Genomic DNA, 15937 nt, shown 5'->3' with positions numbered 1-15937 from the left:
ATCATTGAATAGGAAAAGTTGAAAATAGGTATATACTGTATGGCACCATTTATTTAGAAATTTTAAAGCCACAAAGCAGTATTATACATTCTACAGAGGTACATATCTGTGTAGCAAAAGCACAAAAACATGCATGAGAATGAAACACACCAACTTCAGGATAGCAGTACCTCTGGGGAGAGAAGGAGAAAAAAGGGAGAAAGTATCTACACATTTTATTCATATAAAAGAGACAGGGGGTATTAGAGCAAATATGGCTAAATGTTGACATCTGATTATCTTCATGGTGGATACATGGGTTCTATTTTTCCTGCACTTTTAAATGTCTGAAATGAATCACAACGAAAAAGTTAAACTAAGAAGAGCGCCCTTTGTAGAAGATGAGCTCCTTAGAGAATAGCGCCTGTATCATACGTATAAAGTGAGTAGCAACAAGCTAAGGCATTAAAAAGAAACAAGAGCACACAACTTAGAATAAGTACGGCTGAGGGGAAGAAAAAGGGTAGTAACTGGTGAATGTCTGAGAGAAGGGAAATCGATAGCAAGAATAGACAATGAGCAAGTGCCCGATGAGGGCTCTGAGTGTCCTCCTGATGGGGATGCATTAACCTCTGTGCCACTGGTCAGAGTGTAGTGTGAGGGCAAGTTGGGAAGAAAGGTGTTGCTGGTGGCCCGGGACACCCTCTGACCCTGCCTCCTCCTCCACATGAAGGAGGAAGGACACTGATCCAGGTGACGTTAGCTCATGGCATCCTTGGCATGATCTGCTCACCTTCACAACTACAGCCCTGTCTCCTTAGGTGAAAGCCCAGGCCCTGGGCTTTATTTATTTGTTGTATCAACCTTAAACCAGGATTGGAGTGATAGAAAGTTGGCTGAGGGCCAGGTCTACTGCAACGAAGACGGTGGTGAGTAGCAGGATAGCTGCTGCTAGGAACGATCACTGCCCTTGGCCACCTGCTCTCCAGCCAGCTTTTCCTTTTTGCAGTTGCCATGTTTGCCATATCTTGCACTTTCCAGAGCTTTCTTTGAAATTATCTCAATTGATCCTCATAGCAATCCCATAAAATAGACAAAGCAGGTACTATTCTCAATTTACAGATGGGGAAACAGACCCAAAGACAGTAAATGATTTAACCAAGTTACAGGGGAGAGTCTCCTGTTCCACCCCATTACCTGGACTTAGAATATCAGAATCGCCTTGCACCCATCTCTGTCCATTCTGCATTGAGTAGGGCAGCCCTTCCTGTAGATTGTTTCTACAAAGAGTCCATTTGCATTTTTTCCTCTCCACTTCCTTTCCCACCATCCAGATTTGGATCCTCAGCATTCCTTGCCTGAATTACAGCTAGTGAGCTGGACTTCCAGATGCCTCTTTTCCCTTATTCCAGTCTACCCTGCATTCTCATTCTAGACTAAACTTCCTTAGACATTGCTTTCATTATGTCATTTCCCTGCTCAAAAATTTTTGTGAGCCCCTCTTTTCCTCAGCTAGGATTTCAAACCTCTCCTTAAGCTGAACCCACCTTCTCCAGTCAACCACTCCAAATGCATGCTTTGAAAGTAAAAATGGCTAACAAGTCATCTATCAAATCAGCAAAAGTTTGTGTTTTCTATTTTTTTTAGATGATCCCATAAAATAGTGTCTCAGCCTTGCCGGTAGACATGTTCATGGGTATAATCCTTTTGGAAGCCATGTGGTTATAAGAATCAAGAGCTTTTGACCTAATAAATCTGCTTCTGGAAATCTCTTCTAAGGAAGTAATCTGAAATACAGAAAAACCTTTATGCTGAAAGATGTTAATTACACTGTGACTTAGAGTTAAGAGCAGTTAGGTACAACCCTCCTATGGCTTTCTTCTGTGCTTAGAATAAAACCGCAAATCCTTACCATGGCCTGTGGTCATACCTGATCGAGCCCAGCCAGTTCTCTCTCCTGCTTGCTAACCAAAGTCGACATGGTCTTTTTACTGTCCCTTAAACAATTCCATTCCTGCCCCAGGGACTTTATAGTCGCTACTCCCTGTGCCTTCAACGCCCTTTCAGATCTTCAAATAGTGCATTCTTCCTCATCTTTGAGGTCTCTACTCTGATGTCACCTTTTCAGAGAACCTTCCCTAAGCACCCTCCATGCCCTGTGGTCCCCTTACCCTGGTTTTGTTTCTTCACAGGTTTTGTTCCTTGAAATTACTTATTTATCATTCTCCCAAACTAGAATTTAAGCCCTTTGTAGGCAAGCATTCATTTGTCTTCCTTATTATCCTATCACCGGGTCTAGTATAGTGGCTAGTAAATGGTAAGAGCTCAAAAATATCATATGAATGAACAAAATGTGTTAAAAAGTCCACTTTAGAAAGAATAAAGGGAAAATAGCTGGGAGGAAAAACTGTAGGTTTGTTTTAAATGTTCTTTATGCTTTCCAGAACAAGAATTCAATGCCCATTCATGTCAGCGGCAGGCTCTCTTGCCTGCCCTTCTCCCTGCTCCTCTGATAATCCTTGGAACCTCAGCCCAAGGCCCACCTCCTCCACAATGCCTTCCTGAGTTTTCCTATTCCTTACCGATCTTCTTCCCCTCCCAGTTTTTGCATTTAATTGGGTATGCCATGCTACATTTATTAACTCTCATTCACAAAATACTTTCTGTTTGCTGGTGTGTGTGTGTGTGTGTGTGGTGTGTGCGTGAAACACACACACACAGAGAATATGTATGTATGTGTGTTTGGTAGGAATTCATTGTCCCTCCTTAGCAGATATTGGGGTCTTAGCCTTCCCCCTCCCCTAAGGTCTAACATAGACTACTATCAGAGTCAATACTTGATAAATATTTGGTGATAGTCCTTGGTGTTGAGGCCACTGGGTCTTCAAGCTGGGCTCTGAAAATTTTTGGTGCTCATTCTATTACATGATGCTTGGTAGTAACCCTTTAGCTCAAATTTACGGAGCACTTAACCCCTGTGTCCTGCACTAGCCATTCGTGTACCTGGCAGGACTTGTTTGCATTTTCATCTTAAGGTTGGAGAAACTGAAACAGAAAGGTGAAGTAGCTTGCCTAGAGAGACAAAGCTGGAAGGGCTAAGACCTGGACTAAAACACCGCCTGAGCTCTTCCCCTCTCCAGCCAGTGAAGCAGGACTTCCTTTGGCCCCGAGGCCACAGATGTGTGTCCGTGCAGCTGTGGGCTCTCGATCAAGTCACTTAACCTCCCCAGATGTTTCCACGTTTGTAAAACGGAGACCCTAAGACCTTAAGGGGTGGTTGTCAATGTCAAGATTCGAAGTGTCTGTAGCAGCCTCACACGCAGCAGGCGGCGAGTCGATGGTGTCATCATTAGGCACGCTGCCTCCTTGACATCTGCTCCCAAAAGCGGAGTCTGGCAGCCCCATCTCGTTGCCCTCCACACAGTGAAGGGCCTGGGTCTTGTCTGCATCTCCAGGGCTGGGGTCCGAGCTCGGCGGCGCGGACAGAGAGAAAACAAATAAGCAGCCCAGCCCAAGGTTACCTAGAGCTCGGATTTCCTCGTCTGAACGCATAATTATAGGAAGAGGGTTGGATTACAGAAGTAGCTGTTTTTGTGTGTCACCCAGGCCCACTAATGTAAACATCTCTCACCCCGCAGGAATTATTTTAGGACCAGGAAGCAGCACGCTGTTTATTGAAAGAGTCACAGAAGAGGATGAAGGGGTCTATCACTGCAAAGCCACCAACCAGAAGGGGTCCGTGGAAAGTTCCGCGTACCTCACTGTTCAAGGTAAACAGCTGCTGCAGAAAGCAACAAGAAACAGATCAGACGTCTATTTCCCTGTTTAACTTTCCACCTCCCGGTCTCCCGCTGCTTCCAGCCTGTTCCTTTCTCTGACCTCCTCGCCCCTTCCCCTGCGGCTGTGGGAAGTGACCCTCTGGGGGGAGAGGGGCTGGCAAGGGCTAAGGGGAAGACACTGGCGGTGCCACCCACCGCCCCCCCAGGGCCATCATCTGAACCCCATCCCTGCAGGGAAGTAGTTCCCGGAACAGACCCTGCCACTGACCCACAGAGAACGACCGCAGTGGCCACGCTTGTGACAAAGAAATCCAGGAAGGCAGAGGGGTGTAGAGAGAGGGGAACACCCACACGTTGGAAACTTGTTCGTTCTTTTTCCTTTTCCAGTTCCCAAGAGTTAGACATATGCTGCTCTCCTGAATGTTTTCACAAACTGTTTTCTGTGTGTGTGTGTGTTTTTAAAAACACGGAGCAGGCTGCAAAATATCATCAGGGAGAAGCCACACATAAAAAACAGACCACATTTGAGAAAACGATTCCAAGTGCTTCCTCTTTATAGACCTCAGACAGTTTGTTGAGCAGCAACATCCAAAGCAAATCCGAGCCAGCGCTGTGGCCCTGGGGCTCCCATTTGGAAAGTAGTTCAGACCTCAACTTCGGTCCTCGGGTGCCAGGAATCATCCAAACCTCCCATGTACAGTATCATAAAATATCAAATTGGCACCTCTTGAGATGTAAAGAGCTATGGCACATTGAGGTTTTACATAAAAAGACACAATTTGTTCGGTAGCCTGTTTCCAAGGGCTCCCCGGGAGACAACAGAATGAGCAAGTATGTGTTCCTGGCGGAGAAACAACATAGAAATCAGTTCTTCCGCCCTGGAAACTTGCACTGCTCGAAGGGTCTGACTCTGAGACTCCAGACTCCTTCAACACAGAGCATCAACCCCATTCTTTGCCAGGGAGATGATTTTAGAGAGCCTGCTGAAAAATCTAAAAAACTGTACCTCCACAAATGTATCCTTTCAGAGAAGGTCGAGGGTAGCATTCCCCCAGTATTTAGGGTGATGGTCCTGTTTCTCTCCCAAAAGGTCCTGTCTTTAAGAATTCTTTCAACTGGTCTGCTTACACACGGACAAAACAGATAGTCATGGAAAAAACAATTATGAACACCTCTCTTTAACACCTCCTTCTTCAAAGGATGGTTGGTTTACCTTCTAACAAGGATTCCAGATGTGGCCCTCAGGGAGTCACTGAATCAGGTCAGGGAGGCTGCAGATCTGAGAGAAGAGCAGGGAGGTTCCGGATCCTCAGTTCAGAAGGCATTTTCCCCCATATCCCCGAAAGGACGCACAGAATGGTTAGGAACCTCCGGACAGGAATGAGATGACTGATCTAAACCCGACAGCCAGGAAATGGCAGACATGCCCGAGAACTGGGTTCTTTAGACCCACTCCAGCCCCCATACCTGCCTTCCTTGTGGTCCATCCCCATGACCCTCATTCTTCTCTACCAGGGCATATAGGGCTGTGTCTGACCCAGTGACTAGGCAGCTTGGGACAGCTTGAGAGAAGCCCTTGCTTGAAGCAGGGATATTTCTGCAAGTTTGCAACTCTCCACAAAGACTTTACTTCCTTTCCCTTCACCTTTTCTGCCAGACTAGTCTGGGGTTCTCAGAAGCCAACTTGCTTCATGGCTTCTGCCCACAGTCATGACCACCACCATCCTTCTATTTGCCATAAGTCTAGCCTCCGGGAGTAGTCTCTCCTGCTGGGCTGTGTTTGTTGTCCAGGAGCAGAGCAGCAGCCCTGGGGAGACCCCCAGGCTGGACCAGACCCAGTGTGCTGGCCATCAGACCACCTGAGTCACCACTAACCCTCCTCCCACCATGGCCAGTTTAGCAGTGGTCCTCCAGTACGAACAGTGGACTCAGATACTCATTCTCCTGCCTGCCCTCCCACAGCATGACTTTTGGATCATCAGTCAGTACTTATTTTATCCTGCTTTTTATTATTATTTGGGAATTGACATGCCTCTCTTCCCTACTGAATTGTAGATGTTTTGAGACAGAACTGTGTCTGAACTGTCTGACTCCCTTAACCGTGCTGCATACTTAGCAAGAGGCTATTTATTTAGTACCTTTCCGTGCAGACACTGGTAGACAACTGGTATACCTAATCCCGTGAACTTGACAAGAACTCAAAGAAGTAACTAGTATTTATCTTCAGTCTACAGATGGGAAAATGGACGCTCCAGAAGGGTTAAATGATTTGCCCAAAGTCATACAATGAAGTCAGCGGGAAGGCTGGCCACAGTCCATGTCCTGTAACCTGGGGAGGGTCCCCTCTTCCTCCATCCGTCCCACTCCCTGAGGTGCCGTAGGAACTTGTCCTTGAGGCCTTAGTGTAAATTTGAGCCTACAGACTTTTTCAGTTATCCTGTCATTTGGTTTTCTCTCTACCTGCTTCTTATTTCGACAGTGATTCCTTTTCCCACTAAATGCTTTTCTGAAGTCAGACAGCATGAAGAATTTGGCTGCCACTGACCATTTCTACACGCTTCCATCAGCCTGTGTCATTTGTTTCTGAGGAAAGGGGAGACCATTCTCACCTCAGTTGCCCATGTCGGCTGCCACTATGGACATCCTGACCCTGTCATCTCCTGACATCATCTCTCATCCTCCCGAACAGCCCACCTACTTCTCTCTCCTTCCATCCTCTTTCAGTTCTAGAGTGATTTTTTAAATGACTAATCTTATGACTCGTTACTTCCCTGCTTCAAATTGGCAGTGGTTCTGGATCGTGTCTCATCCTCATGCAGGCACACAACGTCCTCCCTGGGCTCCTCCTGCGGCCTGGTGGCTTATCCCTCCCATCACCCCTGAGCTCCCCAGCTGTGCAACTGCTCATGACCCCCTGAAGGCACGCTGCCTCTCCTCTCATCTTCTGCCTACACACAGCACCTTCCTTTGGTCTCCACGGCCTTCCTTCTTCCTACTTTGTTCTCCCCTTGGACAACCCTACTCATCCTGACCACTCGTCTTTGCTTGCTTCAGGTGTAGAGGAAAGGACCTCCTGCCTTCCCATCCCTGTCCCCTTGGTACTCCCAGAGTACTTGCCGTGAATGTTTAATGCAATGCTTACCACAGCTTACTCTTCACTCCTCTCTCCCTAAGCATTCGATAAATGTGTTTGCTGGATGGATCTACTTAGAAAACCACCGAATGTCTGAAAAAAGATGCATATTGATAGATTGTACAGGGCAATAGAGATAAGCTAAATTCAATTTTTTCTTAACTCGACAACTTAGTTAGGCACCCAGGACTGTGCAGCATGTGGAACCTCGGTGTGCTTTCAAAACGTGGTTGGAGCAGGTTAAGGTGCACATGAAACAATTAGAACCAGATCAGTAAAAATTTTAAGCTCCTCAAGGCACCTGGTTGGCTTAGTCGGTTAAGCACCTGCCTTAGTTTCGGCTCAGGTCCTAATCTCATGGGTCATAGGATTGAGCCCCATGTCAGGCTCTGTGCTCAGCAGGAGTCTGCTTGGATATTCTCTCCCTCTGCCCCTTCCCATGCACCCCCCCCCCTTTTACTAAATCAATAAATCTTCAAAAACACAATTTAAGCTCCTCCTAAGGGTAAAGTAGAAACACGAGTTTGTATCAAGCAGACTACACAGTGCTGCTGACAAGAGCTCAAGGAGTTCAGAGAGATGAGAAAGGCCATGGGGGTGAGCTGAGGTATAAAGGAAGCCTCACAGGCTGCTGGGTTGGCAAGGCAGAGAGGCAGTGAACCACGAGACAACTGTGCGCCTTCTGTGTTGATATCTCCCTTGGCAACAATAACGTCAAGGTAATTTTAAATATTTCCTCTTGTCTAGCCACTGGCTCTTCTGAGAAACTGGTACTTTTGATTTATGACCTCTTTCCGCTCGTGTGGCACGAATCCGATAGCACTTGGAGAAATGCTATAGCTTGCAACGTGGTTCTTTCTTTTCGACTCATTATTGTCCCCAAGTGCCATGCTTTTTGAGTCCTTCTGTCTGCTTTTTCTAGATTTTCTGCCTTCTTCTTGGCTCACTTTTGTAAGTTCTCCTCCCCTTGCTCTGGCCATAACAGCTATATCCAACCTCTCCGCTTCAAAATTGTGGATAGCTGAGAAAACAGAGTCCCTGATCCGTTTTCGTCAAACTGCCCGAACTACTGTACCCATTCACACGTCCATGCAGCCGTATCCCAATACGGTCACGATGAAGTAGTGCAAGGAAATGAGGATGTTTAGTCTAAAAACCAAGGAGTGATATTATTGTTTTCCACAAATATTTGAGAAGTTTCAGACGGAGGGGAAGTTTTACTCCTCTGACACTCCAGAAGAGATACCCAGAACCAAGAAGGGAGATGGTGGTGACATTTCAAGGAGGCAGGTGTCAGCTCCATTTTTGTGTGGGATAAGGAGAATTTTAAAAGTGGATCTTATTAGTTGGACGCGCTATCTTGAATAGATGTATTTGAAGCTCACGGAAGAAAAACTGGGTCCTTAGATGCTCTTCCAAAGTGTTCAGTGCAGGATATGGCTAGTAATCTTATTACTAAAACTGGATCCTTGCTCTCTCTGGGGGCTCTCACTCTGGTGGCCATGGAACATTCCCTAGCTTTTGACTTGATTTCCCAATATATGCATATAGACCCTTCATGCCAACCTATCTTGTCAGGTTGAGTTTAGGAAACAAAACCAAGCAAATGAGCTGTGTCTGCGGCTATGTTTAACAGATTTAAAGAGGTTCGTGAATTAGCCAGGAAGGAAACTGTCTGCTCTTTTTATTTCCCTTGAAAAAGGATTCTTATACTCATAGATAAAACAATGTGTTATTTTTGTATCTGAAAAGGATGAGTGGACTGTGGAGTCAGAGTGGCTTCTTTAAATAGTCACAGGTCTTGTTTGGTTTGGACTGCACAGGAGCACACGTGGAACTCTCAAAGGGGAAGCTCTAACGTTAAAAACAACAACACAAAACTGTTCGTAACCAAAATAATTTCTGAAATTGACATGGCGCTCAATAGTCCCTGCGACTCAATGGAATGGTGTCCATGAAAGCTTGGCACATTCTCGACCAAGGACTTGAGATAAAGACCAAGGACCTTTAAGATGGCAAGTCAGAACCACAATTACATATAAACACATTCTTCTAACAGATTTAGGCCTTGCTATTGAAATACTATTTCAGTAGCCTTTATAATTACACAAGAGAAAATATGACATTAAACCTTCTTTTGGGGATGACTGATGGGTATGGGAATCCTGGAAAACACAGGACTGCCTTAGGGTCCCATAGTCTAAATGCTTAGAGTGGTAGTAGAGGTGACATTTGTAAAATTATGCCATTAATGCATTTCAGGAAAGGACCCATAGAGCAGGAAACTTACACTGTGTTCCTTCATCAATTTGGAGCGTAAAAAATAGGAAAAGCCCCAAATTGTCTTGGGTATGCAGCCACTCCCTTGTATCCCCCTTGGCCAGGCCAGCTTTTGAGTTCATTTCTCTCTGATGCTCCTTCAAGCCCAGAGGACCCTCCACATTAGCTCCTGTCTTCCTCGATTTTGCCCCAAATTCACTCCCCTGGCTCTCCTGGCACTGGGAAGGATGTGATAAACTAATTCACGTATAGATGTTGGTGACTGATGTCACTCTTCTCCTGGGTGTTGGCAACTCAGAAAAGTTCCCAAGGAGAGACCAGCGCTGCCAATAGTGAGGTGAACTTGTTACTCACTAATTTCATGCAAGAGGGCTGGGGAACGGGATATGCATGCCTTTGTACTTCAAGTCTAAACAATGACATAAAGCTGGCCTTCATCAAGAATTCAAAAAATGGTGATGGAATTCAGTTCTAATAGCTTATGCTCACTAACATGCACTAGTCTACTCAACTTCTGTGACAACCCAATGGGGTTTTTTTCCTACATGCGAGTCAGAATCTAAAGCACAGAAAGATCTAGGACTTTGTTCAGGGTTACAAAGCTAGGAGTGGCAGAGTGGAGAACTGGATCCATGTTGAACCATTCTGCCCTGCTGCCTCTCTGCTCTAAGAGAGCAGAGGACCCCCCTCTGAAGCCAGGTGCATCACCGCCCCTGAGCTGTGGCCCCTGGGCCAATTATTTACCTTCTTGGTGCTTATCTGCCAAATAGACTAATGATGGTATGCCCACCTTACGGGGTCGTAAGGATTATTAACACATTAAAATCGTATCTGGTCTATAATAGAAACTTTTTAAGTATTAGCTAACATTTTTGTTTGTTAATATGATAAACCATATGAACTTCAACAAAACTTTCTGTATTTTAGTTTTCCTACACTTAATCAGGGAGTTGCCCAAATGGGGTTCCAAACCACGAAGTTCCTCTTTGTCCTAAGGACCTAGGTCAAAGGATTTAGCTTTACCAGCTTTAACCAAAAAGTGTCCTAGACCTGATGGTGCATAATTGCAATTTTAAGTATCTTCCCCTAAAATTATTCTTAAAAACTTACTTCCAACTTAAATGAATACAGTATTTCTCTGTCCTTAAGAGAGGTTCCAAACCTGTATACAAAGATTCCCAAAAGGCTTCAAAAATAGTAGAAGAGGTAATTTGAATATTCCTGTGAGTCTTAGAGAAACTATGTGATAAGGTTAGCTGGATTATTGGTTATTGGATTTTGGATAAAAGGAGATAGCTCTGATTGACTGGTTCATGTGGAAGATGAGGTCTAGGTGTATCTGACTCATTTGCTTTTCATCTATATATAAATATTTGTTGAGACTTCCACTGGACCAATGCTGGAGATGCCAAATGAACACGAAACACACCCATCTCCTGATGTCTTCAGAATTCACTGGACAAGTAGCCCACATAAACTGTTACCTCAAATTAAAATAATGATCGCACCAGAGAACACCACCTAAGCCACCCTGGCAGGTATGAGGCAAATTTCTCAGGGAAAGCAGTTCTGTAGAAAACAATCGGTACTTGGCCGAAGTCTGAATAGTTTTAGAAAGAAGAGACAAACTGTGATAGTTGCAGTAGGTTTGGATGAGAACCAAATTATCTTGTACTTGAAGTCCAAAAACTAATAAGGATTTAAAAAAAAAAAAGGAAAGGGAGTGCTAGGGTTGGGAGGAAACTTCAAAAGAATCACTCCCCCTGGGGTCACACATTTCTCCTGTGAGCTGAGGTGCTGTTGTTACATCCACATGTGGAGGAAGATGGGGCACAGGGACCTTGGTCCAAGACATGGCTGCTTGCTTCCTGCCCTCTCCTGGTAAAACTTGGGCTCATCTCAAGTCAAGGCAAGTCCCAGAGCCAGAGGCCTTGGTCTTTTGCATGGGGGGTTGTTCCTAACCCCTGGGAAGAACCCCCAGTTCCATTGTGAGAGCTGAGTTTCTGGCTCTCCTGCTTGTTGATTCGGGCAGTCCGGGGCCACACAGTGCCACGTGTCAGGGTTGGCAGGATGCTGCCGCAACCCAGAGTCCAGCTCGGTGCCTACTGACCCATCACAAAACCTCAGAGCAGGGTAGCCGGTGCCTGCAGTTGCAAGGGCTCTAGAGTAGGCACGTCACCCCTCAGGACTCAGTGCCTCCCCTGGGGGACATCCGCCTTCCTGTCCCAGGAGGCGGGATCTGAAGCCTGAAAGGGTAGCTGACCTGGAAAGCTCTGTGCAACAGGGTTAGCAGTCAGTAACTAAAAAGTAGAGTCACCCTAACTCTTCAGAGGGGCCACCTTCTTGTCACTCGCCCATATAAAAATAACCTTGCCGCGTACCCCGAAGCAGGCTTGCACACACTGCCTAGGAGAGCAATGTCCTGGAGCCCCGGCGCTGGCGCCTAGTTAGTGTCAAGCCCCACCCACGCTTCCTCTGGCCTCCATTCCCCCTGCCACGGGCAGCTGGGCCATTTCACGGACTGAGCTCGTCAGCAGTCACCAGCCAGTTGAAGCTGGGTCTAGTCAGACCCGTGTGGGGAGGTTTGACCTCTGAGAAAATGTCCAAGAGCTGTGCAGGAGATGCTGCTGACCTGAGTCAGTCTCCTCAACTTAAGACTATCCTAATGGTTACTTTCCAAACAAAGCAAACAGGACAGAGAGTGAGCGAGTGAGCACAGAGACTACATGATATCCTGATAAATTCCTAGTCTAGTTTTCAGTAAGCAGGGATAGAACGCGCAGGAGATCTTTCCCCTGTCATAAATGTTCGTCTTGAAGATGTTTTTGCATAAGTTGATTCTTTTTTTTTTTTTTAAGTTGATTCTTTAAATGTATAAGTGCACACAAACCCATTTGGTCCCACCGAAAGGAATCTTGCCTGAGTAAGGGCTGTGGAATTACTTTGGGGGTCAACTTCCTGCCCCGTGGAATGCAGTGGGAACATTCCCACGATGGGAGGGGGCCTCTCCCAGGGCATTCCAGCCAGGAGGCCTCTGCAGAGGTTTAATGCAGACAGTATCGTGTCCCAAGATGCTATCAGCCTCTCCAACAGCCAAAGGCCAGGAAGGCCTGAGCAGGTCACAATAAGATTCCACAGAACTTATTTGCAGCATAAGCAGAGAAGACTGTGAGTGTGTGTGTGTGTGTGTGTGTGTGTGTGTGTGTGAATACAACAGGGAAGCCTCAGACCTTTCACCTGGGAGAGGAAAGCCAACCTCCTATTAACTCGAGCTTACCTTATTCCCATTAAGGGGAGGCATACTGAGAGAAAAACTTATCATCCTTTGAAACTTCAAGAAAGCTGTTCTCAGTCCCGTGAGGGGCAGGGAAACACCCACAAGCTAATAAAGCAGCAAATGAAGCCAAACTCATCCATTTCGTCACCCACTAAACTCAGGATGCCGACTCAGGGTCAGTCAGGCACGCTTCCAAACACCAGAGACAGAGCAGTGAACAGAACCACAATCCTGCCGTCCGCTGCTCCGCTCGGGACTTTGAACCTGTTCCCCTGGTCAGAGGTCAATGTCAGCCTGTGAACTCTAGACCATACCTTTCATCTGCCACCCTATGCCAGCATCGAGAACAGAGCCCGCAACACAGGTGGTGTTCCATGTGTTTATTGGATTAATGCCCATGAACAGAAATTTGACCCTGAACCCTTTAAAAGCTTTATGAGACTCTCCAGTGACCAAGCTCGTCCTACGTTACCCGCTCGCTCACCCAGACCGAGGAGCAGGGACATAAAGATGAGGGGGATGCAGCCGCAGCCCCTGGCAGCCTACGTTCTGGTAGAGAAACAGCAAGGGCCGAAGCGCGGACATGCAGAAGGGCTGGCCGATCTAAGAAACTCCAAGGATTTTGAGGTGATTGGAGCCCATGGGAGGAAGGCAGGAGACGAAGATGAAGAGACAGGCAGGGCTGGGCACAAAGGAACCAAAGATTTGGATTTTTCTTTTGCCAGCCACAGGGACAGAGGCGGGGAGGGATGACATCTAGACAGAGGCAAGGTCACGCTAGCTCAGCGAGGGGGAGAGCCCTGGGGGGAGTCAAGGCCAGTCAGGAAGGTAGTGCCCTGGTCCAGGTGACAGCTGGTGGGGACTCCAGGTAGGCGGTGAGAGCCCGGCAGGACAGGGCCATGGGAGGAGAAGGGGCGGGCCTTTGTGTTGCACTGGATGGAGAGAAAATGAGCTTTTCCCCTCTAGACGAAAAGGCCCACGGCGGCAGGGACCGCGGCCCGCAGGAAGCATGTGGGTGAGAGGGCAGGACGCCGCCGCTCCGCTTTCTAGCTTGTGCACTTGCTGCTCTTCAGAGAAACTTCCCTGGCTCCCGCTGCCAGCATGCAACTCGTGGTTTAAACCCTTCACACAGATGCTTGACCTCTCTGTGGTCAGGTCCCGGCCTGGCCTTAGACTGCCATGGGCACCCTGTCATTTCCCATCTCTGGGTCCCCACTCCTGCTGTCCCCTCTGCCTCCGTGCCCTCCCCTGCCTCATCTCTGTAGGCCACCATCCATTTCAAAGGTCGCCTCTTTCAAAAAGCACTAGGCTCCAGCAACCCTCCTTTCTTTGTATTTGCCTATGTCTCGGTTAGGCTGGGAGCAAGTCCCGGGAGTGTGACTACTTTCTCTCGCTCATCTTCCCATGGCCTCCGGACTGACAGTCACCTGCAGTAGGATTCAGCCACTCTTGCTGAGTTGAAACAAAGAACCCACAAGATGTAGCGCTTTGTGTAGGAGATGGGAATGTTCTTGCTACCTGCTTCGTAAGGGGGTTCTGAGGGCTGGCCGCATATTGAGGGCGCAAGGATGCCATTCATACCGTTTTTTAAAAAGATTTCATTTTTGAGAGCGACAGAGACAGGGCATGAGCAGAGGGAGGGAGAAGGAGAAGCAAGACTCCCCGCTGAGCAAGGAACGCAACACAGGGCTCAATCCCAGAACTCCAGGATCATGACCTGAGCCGAAGGCAAAGGCTTAACCGACCAAGCCCCTCAGGTGCCCCCACATCATTATTTCTAAAAGAGAGTAAGTTCCATTTGTTCTTCCCTCGCTTAATACGAGGGCTCTGTCTCCTTATAATGAGGTTAAAGGATAAAACATTACTTTAGAATTCTCCAGAAATTGTCCCCTGGAGTCTGTAAGGAGGGAACCACTGTTCTGGCCCCCCTGGGGGTATACTCTCCCAAATCCCAAAGATCTTCCTCTCTGGAGGCTTCCTCCTGAATGCTTTGGGTGGTTTCTTCTTGGCGATGGAGGAACTGATCAGCTTTGGACTCTGGGAAATGAGGCGATTGGAAAGGACCCCCTTGGCATCCCAGCCCCTACTGGCCAACTGCCGCTGCGAAGGTCAGAAATGGAGCCAGAAGTGGGGAGCAGGAGGTGGGCAGTCTGGCCCGCCTGTTCAAAAAGAAGCGAGCAGGCAATTGTGACAGTCCTTGAGTTTTATTTTTATTTTTAAAATCAAAGTAGAAGAACTTTGGGAGTCCCAAAGGAGCGCTTTTATGTCATTTTTATTATTATTTTTTTCCTTTTCTTTAGAATTTCCTCTAAAACCCACTAGGGAGATTTCACGTATTCCAGATTTAGCCCTTGAATGGGCTTTTTGTTCCTGCCTTGATTTTTTTCCTTTTTAAAAATTTCTCCTCTGATTCTTAATTAGCTATTTCTGGGATTATAGAGTCTGCAAACTCAACCGCAGAATTTCTGGAAAGCCTTTTCATTTCTGCATGAGTTTATGATGCTAAGATCATGTACCCTTCTTGATTCAGAAGGTAAGAGAAGACCTGTCCCAGACTAACTCTTACGCCAGCAGGCTGGGTTCACCATGACGAACCATTTAGGGGCACTAGTTCTGTTTTCTAACATCACAAAGACTCAAAGTTGGACGATGCCTTTTGAGGGCCATCCTGATGGTTTTCTCTCTCCAGGGACCTCAGACAAATCTAACCTGGAGCTCATCACTCTGACGTGTACCTGTGTGGCTGCAACCCTCTTCTGGCTCCTGTTAACGCTCTTCATCCGAAAACTGAAAAGGGTAAGAACATTTCAGATGAAGTCCTAGGCTTCTTTTTACATAATGTTCTTAAAATGCTAGCCTCACGTCTAGAGCTCGCACTAAGCCGGTGTCAGACTCCAGTCCCCTTCTCTCTGGCTTCTGATTCTGGTCTAGGGAACACCAAACATGAGTCATTAAAATGCCTCTCAACCATCAAGGGAGTGTATTCAAACCAAAACCTAGAGCAATGAACAGAGGACTATTTCCCAGAAACAGAAGCGATGTTTTTGATATAAACATAGGTCATAAAATCTTTAAAAGTCAGCCTAAGACCTGCAAAGTGTTCTTATTCTCTGCCAAGAAATGAAAAAGCAAAAGCAATATAGAGACCCACCTCTGACTTACATCTCATAACATTATGGGAAGGCAGACAGCGCATGGCGGTTCCGGCGGTTCCCTGCGGAACCCTCCTCGGAGCCCCACCACACAGCTGCATTCTTTGCTGCAAGGTTCAGCCTGAACACAAGACATCAGCTTCCATCATTAGGCCTGCAGCCCCCGCTCGCTTCTCTGCGGTTCCAGGGAGGAGAGCCAGCACGCGCTCATCCATTCACTCATGCCTCCAACATGTACGCGCCTGCTCCATACGCAACGTCAGGGGGTCGCGCGACAGTGGAGAGGACATGCAGAGGGTACAGTCGGAGAGGAGCCTGGCTTTCACCAGTTACACAC

The 15937-nt window shown here is 47.1% G+C and overlaps 1 protein-coding gene across 2 annotated transcripts in view; it reads left to right on the top strand.

The window, feature by feature from the left end:
* Positions 1-15937, top strand: part of FLT1 (fms related receptor tyrosine kinase 1) — a 176297-nt gene that overhangs the window by 122533 nt on the left and 37827 nt on the right. For both annotated transcript variants that reach the window (XM_059378154.1, XM_059378155.1), the window contains 2 exons: positions 3618-3749; positions 15138-15244. In XM_059378154.1, coding sequence (XP_059234137.1) covers positions 3618-3749; positions 15138-15244 — 239 coding nt within the window. The remainder of the gene's footprint in view (positions 1-3617; positions 3750-15137; positions 15245-15937) is intronic.

This window comes from Mustela nigripes, chromosome 15 (assembly GCF_022355385.1).
Source record: "Mustela nigripes isolate SB6536 chromosome 15, MUSNIG.SB6536, whole genome shotgun sequence".
Classification (NCBI taxonomy): domain Eukaryota; kingdom Metazoa; phylum Chordata; class Mammalia; order Carnivora; family Mustelidae; genus Mustela; species Mustela nigripes.
This window is presented reverse-complemented; position numbering and strand designations above follow the sequence as displayed.